Below are 21,350 nucleotides of genomic sequence, written 5' to 3' on the forward strand. Positions count from 1 at the left end.
AGGAATCATCTGGCTACAATCCATTGGAAAACAAAAACACATTTCTGTCCTCAAGTGGTTCACACACTGAAGCGCAGACTAATGGTTATGGGACCCAGTCACTAAAACAAATAATAGTAATCAATGCTATTTTTAAATAGAAGAATGGGGGTGAGGGGTTAACATATGTGGAATTAGCTCTGAGCAAGATGAGATGCTATTGCTTCAAAAATTGAAAGCATCCTCTGACATAGACACCCGTGGTTCAAATTCTCATTTATACTCATGCCATCCCAGAGTTTTAGCAGATTTTGCCTTTCTCCTTAACTTAGTTTCATTAGCCAATATTATGCCATCCATTTTTATGCAGGACTCCCCCCTGATTTCATATCAGTTGCTGGCACAATGTGGGCCATTTTCTGATTTGAAAAAAAAATGGAGGGTTATTTTTCTAGCAGAAATTAACAGTTTCTGAAATAAATCAACTAAACCTAGGCACTGCCATATTTGTACATTACATCTCATGAAAGAAAATTCAGACAATTCAATTGTTTCTCAGTTATTTAAATTTTTGAAAAGTGTACCATAGCAACTCTGGAAAACAGCAATGGGGAAAAAAATTAAGAGGATTAGATACCTAAAAGAGATCTGAAAACAGCTTAAAAATTGTAAAGACATCCCTTTCAGAGTGTCCTCTGCAGTGATGCTTCAGAAAATTTCACCTCTTTTTTATTATAAATGCAAAGATCCCTCAAGCTGAAGCTCAGGGGCTTTCATCTCAGAGACAGCTAAATAGATCAGGCCATTCCTATCACTCAGACATAACACAGCTAAACATGGGAGCTGCTTCTTAACTTTAAAGAATTCTCAGGTTCTGATTAGGAACAAACCAAATTCCTCAACCATTACAGAAATAGATGCTTTTTGCTGTTCAGATGGACTGGCATAATATTATTTTACCTAGTGCAGCATTACAGTCACTGTTTTTAAAGTGACAACAGCCCCAAAATCCTTGTGAGAATGACTATTATTCTCCTTAAACTGTATGCTACCCAAAATTTCAGTATGGCAATATTCCTTACATGAGTAAACTTTAATTTCCTTTTTTTCCTTTACCCCAAGCCTTGTCTACAATAATATAACAAGTTATCACATTAAAATGTTTATCTAATGCATCTATCTAATGCATCTCATCAAGACTCGGTCCAGCTTCAGTTCATCTGAGTACTGGGATCAAATGTATTAGATTGTTCATTTGTGGCCTAGATCAGATGAAGAAGTTGATATTTTCTGCTTAAATCAGAAGAAATTTAATACAACGCAGTCCTTTCTACATATCTTGCCACTTATCTTATTTCATTTGCAAATATCATATGTATTCTCTTGAGATAAAAATAGTGTAAGATGATTAGTTAGGCAAGTTCATTCGACACCATTCCCCCTTCATGACGCTGAAATCTAAAATCTGTATATGGTATACAACTTAAAGTATATATAAGCAAGCTCAGCTCTGCTGGAGACACACAGCAAGTGCTTTCCTTCCAACTAGATTGCCTCCTTGTCCAGTCAAGAAGACCACAAAGGTAAGACCATTAGAACCTCTGCTTTTGGAAAAAGAATAAGAAAACGCTTCATAAACTGAAAGAACCTAGGCAATTAAAAGCAAAACAAAATCTTATAATCCTTGCAGTCTGACATACCTTTACAATCCAGAGTAGAATGAAATCAGTGATCAGACAAGTGGGAGGGAAATGGCAGTATGGTGCACCTCTCAGAAATGATGGCATGCTCCAACTTCCCCCCCCCCTTTAACTTTTCCCCTTCATTTTTTCTACCATCAGCAGTGAGAAATGGGTGATTGGCATAACTCCCTATTACTGAGTGCTGAGAGCAATGGTAGCAAGTATTCACAAGAAGTCACTGAGATAAATTCACTGCTAGCATATGCGGAAGAAACACCACTGGAGAAACTTAATTGGAGATGCACCCGTTGAGACCAGTGGGGAATTTGCCCGATTGTTTCTTTGCACCCTCTGAAGTACCTGCAAGCAAGGACAAGCCAGAGCTACATGATTAACTGTTTATTTCCTCTCTCAGAAATCAGTTTGGATTGACATAGCCAACTGATTGCCTGAGCAAGTTTCCAACTTATGTAGATCTGATTAAGAGGGCACATAGGTCATAACTGGTTAGCCACCCCATCTTCCCTCACATTCATGTGCCCAGAAAGGAAAACAAAAGGGGAAACATCTTTAATTTTTCCATAAGTATTTTATATGGGAAAGATAGTTTTTTGGGGAAAGCACTGGGATGGGACTTGGGAGATCTGGATTCTGTTCCTGGCTCTGCCACAGACATCTCTGTGATGCTCAGAAAGTCACTCCTTTGTGCATCAGTTCCCCATCCATAAGCAATATGTACCTACCTCACAGAAATGTTGTGAATCTTAACTCATTAATAATTGTGATATAATTTGAAATCTTCAATGGAGAATACTTAAGCGATGCAACTGTATTAATATTAAATTACATTCCCACAAACAGAATAGACTGGGATTTAGGGCCTCAGCAACTTTTTGGTAATCAACACACAGCTTTGTCAGACAGAGCCTCCGGAGTCATCTTTGGTTCAGTGCGGAGAAGTGGATCTTTGTTAAAAGCTGATGTTTTAGAATAAACTGGCTTCTCTCCTTCAGACTTCAAAGGTTTACTCTCAGCACATCAATTTACCAAAATGAAGGCATTTGGGTAAAAATCCAATTCATTCTACTTCTGTGCCGAGATAAGGCAGCCCAACTTGTTTAAGAAGAACAGTTGTCTAGACAGCTACGATGGGAGTTAGTCTTCTATAGGAACATAAATGCAAGAAGCCAAATTCATCTCTGGTGTAATTCAATTTACCTCAGTAGAGCTAGGCGCAGGTTGAATTTGTTCCTGTGCATTTAGATTCCTTTAAAATTAAATTAGAATAAATCTTCATTTTATAATTTGTTTTCAGTTTTTAAAAATATCAACCCATTTACTGATAATCATGATCTGATTTTAAAATATTCTAGGCAAAATAGCTCCAAGAACTTTACCAAGGATAAAAATGGCCCTCTGTTTTATGTACTCTGTAGATACATTTTGACTGTATATATAATACCTTTTAAATGAGTAATAATCCACTTCCAGGGAAATCCTCGCAGAAGTCACACAGTTTTGGGGTGCTAGACAGCTTTGACTTGCTCTCTTCCCATGCTCCTCAGACATCATATCTCACTCCGGCCCTACACCCTGTCATGTGGAATTCCTCACTCATTCCTCAGCTTCAAGTGGAAGCACCTGCTGCAGACATCTGTTACTGTATGCTCCATTTACAATTAGATGAATAATGCATCCTTTATCAGACATTGTCACACCAGCAACTTCAAACAGAGCCTTTGCGTGAAAGAGATGGAGAAGCTATTTTAATGACTAAATAGCTCACATTTATTTTGCAGTTCAGCAATGGCTATGACTGACATCCTTTCTGCTAAAGATATTCAAGCTGCTCTTACCAGCTGCCAGGGTAAGGAACGGTCCCTCTGCAATGAGGAGACATACATTATTTTTACATCTTAATATGACATGGCTATCATTTTCTCTGTAGATCCCTTCCCTGTAACATCTCTTTGTAGCTGCATTACAAGGTAGCCGCCTGAAGTCAAAAAGACCTACAACAGGTTATTTTATGGGTACCATTCCCTTAAATGTGCAGCAGCAAACTGGAGTTAAAGGGCCAAATCCTCAGCTGGTATAAATTTGGTGTCGCTCCACTGATTTCTATTGCACTATGCCAATTTTAAACCAGTTGAGGATTTGTCCTTAAGTATTCATTCATTGAGGTCCTGCCTTGCAGGATTAGGCCCACATTTATGTATATTCCATGAGACAGTTGAAGACCCTGGATGAAATTAATTTTCTCTTGAAGCCTTTGCCTGTGTAAGGACTGAGTGAAGCTGGAGTAAAGGCTTCAGGGTTTGGCCTAAAGGCTTTATGTCAGAGACACATACTCTACATGTTTACTGACAGGTTTCAGAGTAACTCCGATGAAGTGAGCTGTAGCTCACGAAAGCTCATGCTCAAATAAATTGGTTAGTCTCTAAGGTGCCACAAGTACTCCTTTTCTTTTTACATGTTTACTGTAATTGCCTGTGAGGTAGATTGAAATAAGTTTCAGGAGCTTTGCAGAATGTCCATTCTAACAGGAAACACGAATCTCGCCACAGGATATCCAACCATAGGCCTACAGTCGTTAGAAGGAGAAGCTCTAGTCAGGGGTGAAAGTAACTTAAAGGATTTACTGGTACGCCAGAGTCCTGATTGGGGGCGTGGCCTCAACAGGAAGAGGTGTGGCCTCAACCGGAAGAGGCGATTTAAGGGCCCCGGGGCTCTGGCTGGGAGCCATGGAGCCTATAAATCACCCAATTGCAGAGGCAGCTGGGAGACCTGGGGCTCAGGGGTGAATTAAAGGGCCCAGGGCTCCAGCCGCCGCAGAGCTCCGGGCATTTTAAATCCCTGCTAGAGCCCGGCTGCCGGGCTCAGGCAGAGATTTAAAGGGCCCGGTGCTCCAGACACTGCGGGGAGCCCCCACCCGAGCCCCACTGCCAGAGCTCCGGTGGTGCTTTAAAGGGTCCGGGGCTCCCCACAGTGGCAGGAGCACTGGGCCCTTTAAATCCCCGCCTGAGCCTGGCTCCGGCAGCTGGGCTCCGGCGGTGCTTTAAAGGGCCCGGGGGTCTTGCCACTGCGGGGAGCTCCAGGCCCTTTAAAGCGCTGCCCAAGCCCCACTGCCGGAGCAGCCGGTCCGGTCCAGCACGGCATACTGGCTCTTGCCGGTACGCCGTACCAGACCAGACCGGCTTACTTTCACCTCTGTGTCTAGTGTGCTGCACTGGGGAACAAAAGCAACAGGAGCTGAATTGGAGCACTGAGCCAGGCACACAGATATTATGGGGATGGGTGCTTTAGAAATACGTACAACAGTAATAGCCTCAAGAGAAAAGGTTTTAAACAACAGGTTTTTGTTTCTTCCAGATGCTGACTCTTTCAACTACAAGTCTTTCTTCTCCAAAGTTGGTCTAAAAGGCAAGTCTACTGACCAGGTAAAGACAATTTTTGAAATCCTTGACCAGGACAAGAGCGGCTTCATTGAGGAAGAAGAGCTTAAGTAAGTATAGCTTAGCTACTGTTACTTGTTAGAAAAGGTAGGCTTCTGGATGTTCTCTGCATCCTGTTCTCTGCTGCTTTTAAATAAACTTGAGCATCTTGGCTGTCTCTGAACATGGTCTTAACATTGGCTTGTGAAATAAATTTAGGAATTTCCAATATGTTGATTAGACCTTATTCATTTGTGGGGTTTAGGCTGTTAAATTAGGTGAGAAAGAACTATCAAAGCCATCTCAGAGAACAGTGTGTCACAGAACTCTGTGTACGGCACCCAGAAAGATGGGGCCACATCCTGACTGTGAGCTCTAAGCACTTCCCTAATACACATAACACTTAGTAATGTCTCTGTTTTATTTCAGGCTGTTCCTGCAGAATTTCTCCTCAAGTGCCAGAGCTCTAACTGTTACTGAGACCAAGACTTTCATGGCTGCAGGTGACACTGACGGTGATGGCAAAATCGGAGTGGATGGTAAGTTTTTCAATGTGATCTTCAGTAAGTTTTGGTTTCTTCAAATATGTATTTTCAGGCTGAAAGTAAATTTACAGTACTAATAATTAGGTGGAGTAATAGGGCCCAATTTCCACCTGAAACAGGTTTTACAAAAGCGTAGCTTCATTGGCTTCAATCAATTTACTCCTATTGTCACTATCCATGGCAGCAGAATTAGGCCCTAGATGGAGCCTGATCCTGCATCCACTGAAGTAAATGATAGCTTTCCCATTGCTTTCAGTGGAGGCAAGATCAGGCCCATTGACTCTAGGGGCCTGATTTTTCAGAGGTGCTGAGGACCAGCAGCTCCTATGGACTTTAATTACAGTTGTGGGTGCTCTGCACATCAGACCACAGGTGAACACTCGACCTATACTCAGTAATACAGTAAAAAGATTGATTGTGATTTTTTTTTAAGGATGCTACAAATGCTGTAATGCATTTAAACACCCAGCACTCATTCAGAGTTTGTCTGACGATATTTGTGCTAGACAATAATCTGATCAGTGCAAGTTTCACTGGGCAGCACTTCTATGGGAAACTAGACCAAATTACTCTTAAAAACCCAAGAGGAAAGATATGGGCTGGCTGGGCAATTTCTTTTTGAACTCGCAAAGAAGCAAATAGGGCATCATGGATCATGTACTGGAGATAAAGTTGCTGAAAACTGGGCCAGACTAAGACAGGTGGCAACAACCCGAACAGACACACGTGCTAATCTTAGCTGGAGTTCGGGAGGAGAAGCAGGAATGTGCTTCAGCAGCAGCTCTTGTAGCTTCTACTTATAAACCCCAAATAGGACATCATCTTACACAGATCTCAGGCAGCGACTTAACGATAACACTTCTGACTCTGAAACTATGTCACTGCTAACATTCACTTGGAATGTTAGCCTCATTTGGAAGCTACAAAAGCAAGAAAATTCATACTGAAAGTGACAATCCTGTCCTAATCCACCCTCTTTCATTTTGGCTATTGCTCACACTCCAGCCGGAAACCCTGGTGCAGTGGATTAAATAAAATTCAGTTTTAACTCAGGATTTCCTAAGAAATATGAATTTGTAGACATTCCTCATCTCAGCATACAATCTGTTTTAAGGAGTGAAGATCTGCTACACCCTCTGTGTTTCAATTTAGCAGTAGCTTCAAGTAGTTTGTTTCGACAACATGGTGGGCCCTCGTTTAGGATTTTTGGACAGTTTTCTTTCCAAAGGCTTTAATAACCACTTTCATCTAGTTTTATTCCCAGCTTTTCTCGTTTTCTTTCTCTAACAGAATTCCAGGCTCTGGTGAAGGCATAAAGAGCATTAGACCAAAAGCAACAATGGACAGTCTCTTCCAATTCCCTCCTCCAACAAGCACCTCACACTCAGCACATATTTGTACATTTTTATATTGTCTCATGGCATTAGTAAAATGCCTGTATGTTAACTCCACATATGGGACTGTGAAGAGATCTTGCAATGTACATGTATTTTGGTCATGTGGCATTGTTTTCAGTGTAAAAGCAGGCACTTTGTGATTTTTCGACCACTCACAATGTTGAAGTTGTGGCTGGAAGAAGGAAAACAATTATTAAAAAATTCTGCAAAAAAACCTCGTCTTTTATTTTCTCTTCTCATATCTTCCTTTCCCAGTTCCCCAGCCCCACTTTCCAGTCCACCCACCACAGACACACTTTTGATGATCTTAAACAATATGACATCTTTTAGCGCTTAATTGCTCTGATTTGGTTGAGTTTTGTTTCTGCTTAATTCTATGATCCTTGAGGAAAAGGGATGCTAACAAGGTATCTAAAAATAATCTATTTTCAGTCCCAGCTGTGAGACTTTTAGAGAAAAAATGTAAGAGGAGTTGACACATGGCTCATAGCAGGGAATAAATTCCTGGTTAATTTAAAAAGCAAGTGGTAGGCTATAGCCTATATTGTCAAAAAGTGCTAATGGCCTAAAATGTAACTCTCTCAAGAGGAATTATCTTCCTTTATCTTTATATTAACATCTACTGTGCGGCAGCCGCATTTTAGCAGGATTGGGGAGCAGGAAAGCTAGGTATTAATCCCAGCTCTGCCAGTATCAAAGGCCATGATCCTGCAACGAGCTACATGTGGGTGGGCCACAGGATCAAGGCTTTGCTGTGTAACCATGAGCATGTCACTTAATCTCTCTGTGCCTGTCACCCAGCTGTAAAACAGCTATGTTAACCATTTCCTGCCTTGTAAAAATGCTGTGCTTGCTACAGATGAAAAAGTGCTCAGCATCATTCCTCAAGTCTGTTATCCAATGCCAAATGGTAAAAATATCACCAGTGATACACGAATATAGAGTGGTTATTACCCAATTCCTTCATTTATCATAATGAACACTGACTGATGTACATTAATATTAGTATCCTTAATCGTATATCCTTAATATTAGCAGTTTAGCTTATGTCTGAAAATGACTGAAGCTACTCATTCCTTTGATAAATGTCTTACAGCACATGTACTGGGATGTTGCTAAGTCTCAATTATTTACTTAGTCCATTGATAAAGTGTTATGGTTAAATACAGGAAGAGGAGCATTTTTATATTTTCAGAGGGGTGCATTAAAAATTTCCCCACCAACATTTAGTTACTTATTTTCCCATGACTTGGTTCCAGACCAAAAGTACACTGCGGTTTTAATATTCCTTGCTGAAATCGGATGATAACTATCACCTATTTTTGGCAGCTGTTTTGAAAAACTGCAGAAACAGAGCATGTTGGAACTTTTATGTAATTTTTGGTGCAGGCATCTCCATAAATTGCAAGCAAATCATGTAATGCATAGCATAGCTCACTTACACCCAAGCATGTAACTGAGCTTTTTGGCAGATGTTAAGACTGACTGCAGAAGAGGAATCCTTGCAATCAGTCTTGCTGATGCATTGGCAGTCGAGCATAACACAAAGTTATCCTGAATATAAATCCTAATTCTATCCCCAGTTGCTTTGATGTTAAATCTTGGTTTAAATTATTGCTGGTGTTAATTGCTAGATGGCAATATTGCAAATATTGAAGAGACTACATAGACTCCTTCTACCTTTATTCATTCACCTATCTATGGAAGACAAAGTGCATATCCATATCTGTAGTAGTCTATAGACACAAAACTGGCATTACTGTTAATCAGTACAAGTTAATGTCCGTTTTTCATAAGCATAATAGACATATATCACCAGCATACACAGATCAAGGGCCTGATAATGCATTCCTTGCCTGCCAAATCTCCCAGTGGGTACGCAAGAAATGCAGGTTTGAGCCTTGAGCTAACCTCAATTTCAGGGGTCCTGAGCAACAACAGCTCTCACTGAATTCAGTGGCAATAAGGGGTGCGCAGCACCTCTGTGAATCAGGCCACTCGTTTATATGCTCCTACTCCATGTCAAAATTCCTGCCAATGTAATTGTTTTCAAGAGAAAATCTGCTGCAGTTATACAGTCATTTCTGACAATGTGGCAGATTTTAAACATTTAAAAAATGTTAAGTGGCCACGCCACCACTTTATCAGTGAGAAATCAAAACAAAACGCCAAGAAGCCATAGACACTGTGCATGCAGGATCTACGCAAAATTAGTGCTTTATTCTCTACTGACTGGCACTGGGATCGGTATTCTCAGAGTAATGTTAATAATGCAGGTCATGATGCCTGTTACCTATCTACCTATTGATAGAAAAGAATCATTTCACTGAAATACATGGATAGACAATTACTGATTGACAGACGCATTGATAACTGACAATGCTGCACTCAGATTTCATATACCCAAGTACCTATCAATCTGGGCACTAGAGAGACCTGGGTAAGTACCAGCAGCAACTAAATGAATAGAAATTAGAGGCAAATATAACTGAGCCTTAGGTTTCATGCCTTGCAGTGCACTCAATGCATGTACTAATAGCTTATTGCTACATTAAAAAGCTAACTGCAAGATCTGAAGGGAGGGATCATGTCTTCTTCCATATCACAACGGAAATGAATAAAAGATAAAGTAAAATAGTCTTAAATGGCCTCTTTCACTGAGTTTCAGTTCAGCCCGTGACAGACTCTAATTTCCTTAATGGGAGCAGGAGGCAGCGCTCTCCAAATTGTGGTGACCCAAGATCTCTGGGGAAATCACATTGATGGCAGGGCATCTAAGCAGAGGACCTTCCCCTCTGAACTGCTTCCTGAGCCCTTTTCAATGCTGGAAGTATGACTTCCCCAGAAGTCCTTACAAAGAGATTTTCTCAAATTGTAACAGGTTGCAGAGGCTGTGCCTGACAACCAGTGAAGATTAAACTCCTGCTCACAACTCACAGAGGTGCATGAGGTAGGGAAACTAAGCAGGGCTAAGCCCTCAGAGGGAACCCAGAAAACTATGAGCAGAGGGAGAGGAAATCCAGAGGAGACAGAGCTCCCCACAGTTGTTAGACAGTTGGGCTGTAGCACAAGAAGAACTCTTTCTATGTGATTCTATCCTTATGCAGTTCCAGGGTAGTTCAGTGTTGGGGTAGAATTGTACATTAGGTAGAGTAACCAGAGCAGATCTGTGTTCCTGCTATTCTTCTCCATTGAAGTGGTTGATAGTAGCTATTCCATCGAAAGCACAAGTTCGGGCTGCCCTAACCTGTTCTGGGGCACTGCACCAGCCCTACAACTCCTGCAGAGGTGAAGTGGAAGCCACCTCCTCTCTGTCTCAGCACCAATTACTGCACCAGTGTAGGGATTAATCTGGTCCAGGGTCTTAAAGGAACTGTGCCTGAGAAAAGACCTGTTTTATCTGCTAGACCAGCTGTCCCACTCACCAGCATCCAAAAAAATGTTTATCTTCTTAAATAACATACCCAACATTTCCCTTATAAAATTTATTCCTTTCTGAAATATAAAACAGTACCCCAGTCCTGCAAGCCTTCCTCAGTCAGGGCTCATTGGACTGTAGACTGCTGCCGAAAGGACAATTGGGGAGAAAAGAAGAAGGACCTGGTGTCTCCAACTCAATGGGAATTTTGCCTGAGTAAATACTGCAGATTCAGGTCCTATGTTTATTCATTTGTGAGGAACAGAGAAGTGAACGTTATTGAAAAGAATATGCATTAAATACATAGCACCATCCTGTACTTAGATACATTTTTAGCAGTGCCTTTTCTCAGTGTATTTTTAATTGTTTATCTGTCACAAAACCGGAAAGGATCAATCCACACACTCCATAACACACTGATAGCCTGTTCTCAGCCTTTGGAATCAGGCCATACCACTGCCTAAGACGCCTTTCTGTGGGCCCCAGGATAAAGGATGTAAAACCATGGTCTTTATATTTTACCAAATAAGAAGCAAAAGTGGGCTGCAAGATACAGATGACAGATCTGGATTTCAGACACCTCAAAGTACAGGATCTAGCTGTCTTAAGGCACATCTATACTTCAATCTGGAGATGTGAATTCCAGTTTGAGGAGACATACTTACACTAGCTCTGACTGAGCTAGCACTCTAAAAATAAAGTGGAGCTCCAGCGGTGAGAGGGCTAGCTACCCTGAGTACGTCCCTAGCGTCTTGGACAGCATCATATTCGAGGCAGCTAGCCCCTCCCACTGCTCATGCAACTGGGGCTACATTCTATTTTTACTGCACTGAATCAATCAGAGCTATCACAGGTATGTCTCCTTGAGCTGGAAATTACACCTCCAGTTCCAGTATAGACATACCCCTACGTACTTATATGGCCCCTGTTACCATACTATCTGAGCACCTTAATCTGTAATCCCTCACAACATCTCGGGGAAGTAGGGAAGTGCTATTATCCCTAGTTTACAGATGGGGAACTGCAGCGCAGAGAGATTACGTGACTTGCCCAAGGTCATACAAGAAGTCTGTGATGGAGAAGGGATTTGAACCCCGGTCTCCAGCTAATGTCCACTGAACTATCCTTCCTCTCAATCCACAATTTGGGGGCCAGGCTTTTCAAAGAAGTGTAAGGGAGTTAGGGGTCCAAGCCCCCTTTAAATTCAGTAGGAGTTGGATGTCCAACTCCCTCAGGCTCCTTGGAAAATCTCAGCCAGGGGGTGTTTGAAAAGTCAGATCCAGGTTTGGATCTCCAATACCCATAACATTTGGTGGCGTTTTGCATGGGACTCATCTCTAATAAGAAGAGAGGGGAAATAATGCTAAAGTGTTGAGCTGAGGAGAAGAAGAGAAGAGAAATAGAAAGAGTATCTGAGAAAATTCAATCCACATTCACACCCAGAGTGGTAGTTTCTTCTTTGCATCAGCAGCCTGCCCATGTAAAAAAGTTTTGATGTAGCAGCGCCACAGAAGCCTGGATCTCTACATACAAACAGAGGGGACAGAAGGATCAGAGGGTTGGATTTATTTCCTGAAATGAGCTACTGAAATAGATACATCTTGTCTGAATATTAATTCTTTGAATGGAGACAGACCTTACAGAACTGTTTTCATGTTTGTTTACATATGTTAAACATTTTAATAAGCAGAACCTGTGGAATTGGGACTAATTTAATGTTTCAAATTTTATAAAACCCTCTGTATTTCTAATTCCAAATTATTTTACTTGCAAGCACACAGAGATTACATAACAACAATTTAGGGTAACTGGTAGCCTATTTGTACATCACTTCCACTGAGTACACTGACTGAGATAGTCAATGGGAAATGGCTGCTCCACAGCTCAGGATTTTCTTCTCCCGGTGTACCACACCCTGGGTAGCAGGAAAAGGAGGAGCTGCTGTAGGTACAGAGGGACTGTATCAAGGCCCAGTGGAGATAATCCACATACCATGACAGTTACATTACCACTTGGGAGCCTAGTAGATGCCCTTAGACAGTTACTCCTATTAGGAGTCTGAAGGTATTGCTGTTCACATGGCCTCTCAGGCTCGTTGTGACAACCCTGGCAGCATCCATGGGGGAACCTAGACCAGATTCAGGAAGTAGGAATGTCTGCCTTCTGAAGGGAGAACACTGTTTAATCAGATAGAAGCCCTCTGAAGACCTCCCAGGAGGCACTAGAACTGCTGGTTAACTAACTAATGGGCTTCTAAAACAAATCAACCTCCTGCTTCCAGTGATTTCCCTTGGACGGACCTGTACACCTCCTAGAGCATCTTCAGTATCTTGAAGAAAGGAGTCTGGCTGGTCATTTTGTAAACTTAAGGGGACTTTTTTCTTTTCAATCTAAATCCTCTAGTCCACTTTGTATTCTCAATGCTGAATTGTTACAATTTGAAAATTATGTATCCCCTATGTACTTAGGGCTTAATTTGTAATGAAAGAGGTGCTGGGGCTCAAGCAATTTTTTTTACTTTCATAACTGACATGGCAAACCCAGAGGTGTTGAGGCTATGAACTGTCAAGCCTAGAGGTGCCAGGGCCCAGCCCTGGCAAACCTTGGCACAAATTAAACCCTGCATGTACTGCCCAAATCATACAAATTGGTTTTATTTTGTTTACTCTCATCTTATTTTTTCTAGACACTTTTGGCATATTTTAGAAATGCAGTTCCCAAGTTCTTCCATCTCTTATTTAGGCTAAATGTTCTCCAGAGAGTTTGTGGGACAGCTGGACTTGACTGCCTCTGGTGCCACCTACAGGGCAACTGGAGTTAGTCACTAACCTTGTCTCATCAAAACATGACTTTACAAGCTTTATTGGTAAATGCTTCTTTTTTAAAAAAAGAAACAAAGCCAGTGGGAGTCAACAAAACTTTGCAGACTTACATCACATTTGACTTTTTGTTTCAATAACAATCCCTAAATAACAACAAAGGTTCTAGTGTTGACAGGAGTTCTCAACCTTTTTCTTCCTGAGGTCCCCTCAATACGCTATAAAAATTTCATGGCCCACCCGTGCCACAACAACTGTTCTTCTGCATATCCAGTAGATTAAAAGCCAGGGTAGGCTTTAGCGGGTAGGAAGCAGGGCAATTGCCCAGGGCCCCATGCCACAGGGGGGCCCTCAAAGCTAAGTTGCTCCAGCTTTGGCTTCAGCCCCGGTTGGCGAGACTTGGGGCCCCAGGCTTCTGCCCCACATGGTGGGGCTTCAACTTTCCACCCTGAGCTCCAGCAAGTCTAATGCCAATCCTGCTTGGTGGACCCCCCGAAACCTGCTCACAGTGCCCCAGGGTGCCCCGGACCCCTGGTTGAGAATTGCTGGACTAGAACTCAGCTGCCAGATCTAGGGGCACTCACAGTTCTTGTGTAGTGTGAATTCCAGGCAGGAGTGGTACAGTAAGTTCCTTCTTGAATGATAACCAACTCCTGCCATTACCCCAGCTCTTCCCTGAGCACATGTGTAATTCCAATTACTGTTAACAGGAGCTGCTAGGACAAGACTAGGATTATGGAAGTTAGAGACAGGGAAGACTGATTAGTTCTTCAAATTCATCCCTCCTGCCAGTTCAGGACAAGATGCCTGAGAAAGGACACATTCAGTATTAAACTGATACTACAGAGCCCCCAAATCTTTGTTTCCAGGATGCTAAGTGTGCCCGCAAGGGCGGGGGGGAGATACCAGCGAAAGGAGGACACTCAGGCCTAAGAATAGTAAACTACGCTTTATTGAAGGAAGGAAGGAAGGAAGAACTTACGCTCCAAACTGCGCGAGGAGCCCCTAGGACGCGCGGAGGGGCTGCAAGGGACTCTGGCCGTCCGGGACAGCTGACCAGGCAGGACTCCGCCGTGGGGGGAGTCCTCTGCGGTGCTATATTCTCCGCGCTTATCTCGGGGTTAATTGAGGTCACAGCTGGTTACATTCTTATATGTATGATTTATACTTATTACATAAACTAATTTGTTTACAGGCAAAAATATGCTGAGCTATGCTACAATATCTTTTGGCCGGGTCTGTCGGACAAAGTTCATTGAAACTGCCTGCATCCTCCGCTTACATCCAGTCATGTACTCAGTCCACCACTTAGCTCCTCGCCAATCTTCCACAACCTTGCCCCTACACTTAGTTTGCCACATAACATGGTTTTAGAATTATAGAATTAGCTCCTTTTTAAAATGTAAACAGCACTGCAGAGGTAACTAACACAAGCTGATAAATGTAAGGTGAAGTTTCTGTCTCCGTCTTTGACTCATGCTATTTTAGAAAGAGGTTGAGGGGGCAGCTTCAAAGATAACAGATAAGTGTCCGTCTTTATTTTACCGACTCTTCCCAAACATCAAATTATTTTCACTCCCTTTCTATAACTGCTGTATATTCCTGTGCGACATTAAACAACTGACACACACCACCTCCAGAAGTGGCTGCATTTATTATTGTTATTATTATTTATTATTATTTATTATTGTTATTATTATTTAAAGTGTATATGATGCAATGAATTTGCACTGAGCTTTACAGAAATAAAAAGGCAAAGCTAAAGCCTGTATGTCAAGGTCTCTGCCAAGCAAAAAATCAAGCCAAGAGCACTATTATTTTTCTGCCTCCTTCTCCTCTCAGCTTGGGAAAAATCCATCAGCAGGGTGCGTTGAGCTTTTTGCCTGTTGTTTTTGGGTTTTTGTTGTTGGTGGTGGGTTTTTTTCCCCAGGCCTCACACTGACCCAGTCAAAAAAACCTACTTGGATATAACTGTGTATCTTAAACTGAACCTCAAAAGCTGTAGTTTTTACAGGGTGTTTGGCTTTGTGCTGGCATCATCAACCTGAAGGATCAATTGGAGAGAATCCACTACAACCTATGATGAAGAACACGTGGCCAAATGAAAGGACTTGCTAAAGGAAAGAACCACATTCAGTGCTTCAGGGGAACACGTCCCCTGGGCAAGACTGTGGCCTGTGTTGCTGCTGCCTCCTGCAGATCTAAGGACATGTCCCCATCTGGTAGTGGCAGAGACCAATACACCAAGATCAACATTCAGTGGCTCTGCAGACCATTGCTGGACCTGCAGTCTTATCTCACACTAAGCTCTCCAACAGCCTGTACTTGAAAATAGTACTTGCCCATCATCACGGTTTGTTTGTATTAGCACCAGCTTATTTTGTTTTCCTCTTCCCTGTAACTTTGACATGGCCCTCACTGGTCTCCTGAATGATGTTGAAATCGCTGCTGGCCTACAGAGCTGGCACAGTAATGCCTGCCTTTTAAAAGCCTCCTGCCTTTTCTCTTTGCTTTTCAAATTCCCATTTCCCTGCCATCCAATCACTCAGTTCCAGTAGAAACAGAAAAGGCAACCGGATAGCCTGAAATACCCTAACATGCGCTATCATCTCTAGTGTCCATGACAAGGTTATCTCTCCACATTTGTTTTACAAACTACATTTCTACTTGTTTTCTCCCCCCAATAAAGCAAGGAGGTAGAATACATGTGAGTTTTAACCTGTACTCGGCCTAGGGCCTAATTCCCCCAACACTTATGCATGTGAGTCACTTTAATCGGAAAAATAGTCACAAGGGAGGAAATCCTGGGCTCAGTGAAGTTAGTGATAAAACTCCCATTGACATCTGTTGGGTCAGGATTTCACCCACTGAGTTCAGTGAAAATTACTTATATGAGTGACTTCACTACTTGAACATGTAAATCTCTGCAGGAATAAGTCCAGAGTCATTCGCTTTTCTCCCTAAGCTTAAGAGAGATCAATGATTGAAATGTTCAGCTCATCTGAAATAGACTAAAAAAATCAATGAGTTACTGAGGAGCTTCATTGTGCTGAGGAGCAAAACAGCCTCTTCGCAGTTTGGTGAATATAACAAATGGAAAAAACTGGGGTGTCCTTTCAGGTTCCTAATCTCTAACCTCTCTTCTCCATCACTTCTTGCTGACCTCCCTCAGATGCAGATTCCTTCGGTTACAAAACCTTTGTCATCAAAGTGGGTCTGAACTCCAAGTCCAAGAAAAGCTGGCCAAAGTCTTTGGAATCGTTGCCCTTGATAGGAGTGGCTTCATTGAGGAAGATGAGCTGAAGTAAGTGGATCAAAACACTACAAACAAGTTTGGCCTTCAAGATCACAAAATGCACTGCAGCATGGGATTAGAAATAGACTTATTCTGATCTGTATTTTTGAAACCTAGGCTGCAATTACTCACTTTTTTCCATTTATGTTTGGGCTGAAAACCACAAGAAAAATATTTAAGAAAAAACACTTGGGTTCCTGGTTTATTTTATTGTCTAGTGTCCACTGCAAGAAGAGAACAATAGGAAGTCCAAAAAGGGTGGAGCACAAGGTGAAGTCAGTTACATAGTTCTGAAAATATTTATTTTGTATGAGGATAACTAACAGGCTTTTAAAAGAATGAAAAACAGCAGTTCTGCTGGAGTTTGGCTTTTGTGCTCTAAATTCTAATACTACTGACTTCTTAAATCCCTAATCTTAAAGAAGCTAATCATATGAATCTCATTTTGAAATAAAAGTTAGGATGACTAAATTGTTACTGGTCATATCATCAGTCTAAATTTCCAGGGATGATATCCTGACCCCCTGAAGTCAATGGGAATTTTGCCATTGAATTCAATGGAGCCAGGATTTCAGCTAAGGACTTTTCATACTTGCATGCAAATAGCCTCTTCCTCCCCTAAAACACATTTGTAATTAAGTTTCACTTCTTTTTTTTATCATTGCATGGTAAACTTCTCAGGCAGACATGTAAAATTCTGTTCCAACTGAATTCAATAGGAATTTTGCTATTGACTTCAATAGGAACAGATTTTCACGCATGGTGTTTTCCTCTCTGTTTTGTATAATACTGAGCACAGGGATAGAGGTCCACAACGATAACACATATTAAGTCCATTCTACTTTGGGCATATATCTCACTGATTTGTCCTCTCATCTTTGACAGGCTCTTCTTGCAGAATTTCTCCACAAGTATCAGAACTTTGACTGATGCTGATGACTGACTTTCCTTGCAGTTGAACTCTGGTCTGCTGTGGACCATGCTAGGTCCAAGCACCAGAACTGAAAGCAGAGAGACTTTCCTTCTTGTGCTTTCAAAACTCCTTTTGCTGAGCCCATGCAGCCGCTGCATTCAAATGCAGAGAGGTGAACCTGGAGGTAGAGAAGACTTGGACAAAGTGTCTTGGGGTGAGGGGGTTGAACCTGGAGGCTAGCAGGAAGGAGAAGGAAACTGGGACTGAGAGTTGAGGTGGAGGGGAGACTGACACGGGGAGCCAGATTGGGGCAGACAAACTGGCTGGGCAAGGAGACTGGGACTGGGAACCAGGCAGGGGGAATGGTAGGGAATGGAAAGAAAGAGAGATACCATTGTAGTTGTTTTTCCTTATGAGAGGCACTCAGATGCTAGGGTGATGGGGATCATACACAAACCCTGATGGATAGCTAATTCAAACATAATCAATCTTTTGCTGACTTTGTGTTTAGTATTTATTTGGAACCACTTTTTTCTTTTACTGTACCCACTGACCATATGGATCATTACATTTCAGCATGATGGTTACTCCTATATACATCTTTTCACTTCAAAAAGTCATTTGATCCTGCAAACACTTATGCACGTGCTTTACTTTACCACTGTGAGGAGTCCCATCATGGTAACAAAGTTGTCTACTTATGCTAAACAATCAGTTCCACCTTGTATTGAGCTGTGACACTCTGAGTACCTTTCCCAGACCCAGACCTTTTGTGTAGCTCAAAAACTTGTCTCTTTCACCAGCAGAAGTTGGTCCAATAAAATATTTTACTTCACCCACCTTGCCTTGGCAACAAAGTTAGACATGTGCAGAAGTGTTTGCGAAATCAGGGCTTTAATATCAAAAATATGTTGCTGCTAAAGAGGGCATTGGAGCAGGACAAGAGATTATCATCATACATTCTGCAGAAAGAGGGAAATGATTAGAAATAATAGAATGTTAGGAGATCGTCATCATTAATGAATCAAGCAATCTGACTGGCTAATGTATAAGGCATTAAATGGGTGATCCAATGCCCATAAAAGTCAATGGGAGTCCTTCCATTGACTTCAATGGACACTGGATCAGACTCTAATATTTTAGAATTTTCCTGTACATTGAAGCAGCATCTTTTGTCACACAAACTTATGTGCATTATTCCTTTGCACCTCAGGAGAGTAATATAACTGAAGTGTTGGTATCTCCTAAGGATCAAAGGCTACAGGCAAATCATGGGGCCAACAGCTCTTTCTATGCAATCATTAATCTCCAGGATATGCCCTATATCTCAGTCATTATTATAATTTATGCTTCCAGTACCCAGCAGTTATTCTCTGAAGATCTCACAGAGCTTTACCAACATTCGAACACCTCACAATGCTCCTGTATTACCATCCCCATTCTACGGCCAGGGTAACTAAGGCACAGACACATGAAGTAACTTGTAAAAGGGCCACACAGTGAGACAGCAACAGAACTCGGAGTAGAACCAGAACTTCTGATTTCCAGCCCTGTGCTATCACTTCTAGGCAGCCTGTTCCATTGCTTAACTATTTACATTTATTTCCACACAGATTATCCTGCTAGCAATATAAAAATCTGAGCCAGTTTCACCACTTACCATTCCATTAAGAACTGTGAAAATTGTATGATGACAGGTCCAATATCAGCTTTAGTGATCATTCCAGAAAGTTAAGAAGAGCAAAGAAGAGCTATAGAGCAGTTTTCAGACCTTTCCTTCTTTTAACCAGGTTTCAGAGTAGCAGCCGTGTTAGTCTGTATTCGCAAAAAGAAAAGGAGTACTTGTGGCACCTTAGAGACTAACCAATTTATTTGAGCATAAGCTTTCGTGAGCTACAGCTCACTTCATCTTTTATGCATCTGATGAAGTGAGCTGTAGCTCACGAAAGCTTATGCTCAAATAAATTGGTTAGTCTCTAAGGTGCCACAAGTACTCCTTTTCTTCTTTTAACCGTATTGCTGAGCAGTTAGTGGAGAAAATGTTTGATTTGTTTTTTACAAAGATGATCTTGCTGTCTCTCTTTGTTCTGAAAGCTGCCAATTGCTGCCTTCAGAGTGCATCTCAAATAAGCCCCATAGGCCCCACACCTGAAAGGAATTCTGCATGAGCAGGCTCCTACATACGCAAAGAGCCCCATTAAAGTTAAGGGGGCTCTGCATGGGTGCTGGGGTCTATGTGGGCAGAACAACTTGTAGTATTGGGGCCATAGACCCTGATTCAGAAAAGCACTTAAAACGTGTAAATGTATCCCTGTTCAGCATGTGCTTAACTTTAATTTCACTGGCACTTCAGCACATGCTTAAAGTTAAGCAAGTGCTTAAGTACTTTGCTGAATTGGAGCCATAACTGAGCACTATTTTGCTCCACTGTTATTACGAGACCACATCTGTTAGCCAAGTGATTTTTGTCAGCTCTCTGGGTGATTACTTATGACATTGGTCACTATATAAACATAGGGTATTTTTTTACATTATACATCATTTAGGATCTGAGCCTGGTCTCATTGCAGACAACAGGATTTTTGCGAGTTATTTCAGTGGGAGCAAGACTGGTTAGTTAATAAGGAAATAGCTGGGACTTCTGCAGTGGCATTTCTTTTATTTACCACTGTTCTTTATATTGTTGGTCATTGTGAGATGGAACTATTTGGAGAAGAGAACTGGGTCCCCTGCAGAAGCAACTAGAAACAATATACCGTAGCTCTCTCCATATCTGTTACATATACTAAAAAGCAGCGTCCAGGCTCTTAAACATCTTCTAACCTTTAGGGCAAAGTTACTGTTGAAATACAGGAAAACGTGAATAATGCAGGAATGCAAAGATCACACTACCTGATTGTGCAGCTGACAGCAACCAGAAACATCTTAAACCATCATGTGTAGTATCAGGGTTATAATATAGCATTACTTGGTCATGATGACACTAGACAATTTGTTTAATGATAATCATAGAGCATATCAAATGTTAGCAGAGACGGCATCTTGAATTGCTTCCGCTTTTTAAATGAAAAAGCACTCTGGACTAAAATATTTAGGAAATAATTCTGCTGAAGTTCATGAAAGTATTTATTCTACTATTATATTTTATTCAACAAATTCTTCTTTACTAGGAATGGGAAAGTACATAACCCTCATTCTTACCACAGGACAGTAGGGGAGAAATAAACTTCATTCTTTAGACATTTCAACTCTTCAGAATATATCCTCCATTTGTCACACACCCTGAACTCCCACCCAAAACTTTGGCTGATATCCTGACCACATCATAGTCAATAGAAGTTTTGCTATTGATACCTGTAGGAGTAAGATTTCATGTTTGATTTTTCAGTGCATTGTCATAGTGGTCATGGCAGAAAAAAAATCGAACATAAAATAATTTATTCCCCAAACGTCTCTGTTCTATTTCCTTGAGGGTCCATACCAAGTACCAAATCCCACCTGATGTAAAGGCTTTTGGAAACTACCTCGACAGGACTATTTATTTCCTTATAATGGAAACGGATGCCCTGGGAGAGCACTAGAAGTGACATATTATTACTTGGTTCATTGTAGGGCATGATTCTCATTTACTCTATGGACCCTTCACACTATAGGTTACAGTTACATCCACTATTAGTTACACTGCCAGAGTTGTGTATAAGGCTTTAGTGTAAATGAGGACCAGGCCCTATGGACTGTTGAGCTTCTAACTCCTCGTGACAAAAGGGAGAGCCTCTTATTGAGGATGATGATACCACAGCACCAACTCTGACATGAGTGGAGTTTGAAGATGGAGTTGTATGGATTTTAGAACGGCTGTTAGAGCATC

At 41.6% G+C, this 21,350-nt stretch overlaps 1 protein-coding gene across 1 annotated transcript; it reads left to right on the forward strand.

The window, feature by feature from the left end:
* Positions 1-1,475: 1,475 nt before the first annotated feature.
* On the forward strand, positions 1,476-7,156 carry LOC141994384 (parvalbumin beta). The gene is made up of 5 exons (XM_074964592.1): positions 1,476-1,562; positions 3,461-3,528; positions 5,034-5,166; positions 5,525-5,634; positions 6,931-7,156. Exons 2-5 carry the CDS (start codon positions 3,468-3,470, stop codon positions 6,954-6,956), a joined length of 330 nt encoding a protein of 109 aa, XP_074820693.1. The 5' UTR covers positions 1,476-1,562; positions 3,461-3,467; the 3' UTR covers positions 6,957-7,156.
* Positions 7,157-21,350: the final 14,194 nt, after the last annotated feature.

The sequence above is a fragment of the Natator depressus genome, chromosome 10 (assembly GCF_965152275.1).
Source record: "Natator depressus isolate rNatDep1 chromosome 10, rNatDep2.hap1, whole genome shotgun sequence".
Classification (NCBI taxonomy): domain Eukaryota; kingdom Metazoa; phylum Chordata; order Testudines; family Cheloniidae; genus Natator; species Natator depressus.

Coding starts and splice junctions, on each gene's coding strand:
- LOC141994384 (XM_074964592.1), top strand. CDS start 3,468: ATGGCTATGACTGACATCCTTTCTGCTAAAGATATTCAAGCTGCTCTT. Junction 3,529..5,033: donor TGCTCTTACCAGCTGCCAGG/GTAAGGAACGGT, acceptor TGTTTCTTCCAG/ATGCTGACTCTTTCAACTAC. Junction 5,635..6,930: donor TGGCAAAATCGGAGTGGATG/GTAAGTTTTTCA, acceptor TTTCTCTAACAG/AATTCCAGGCTCTGGTGAAG.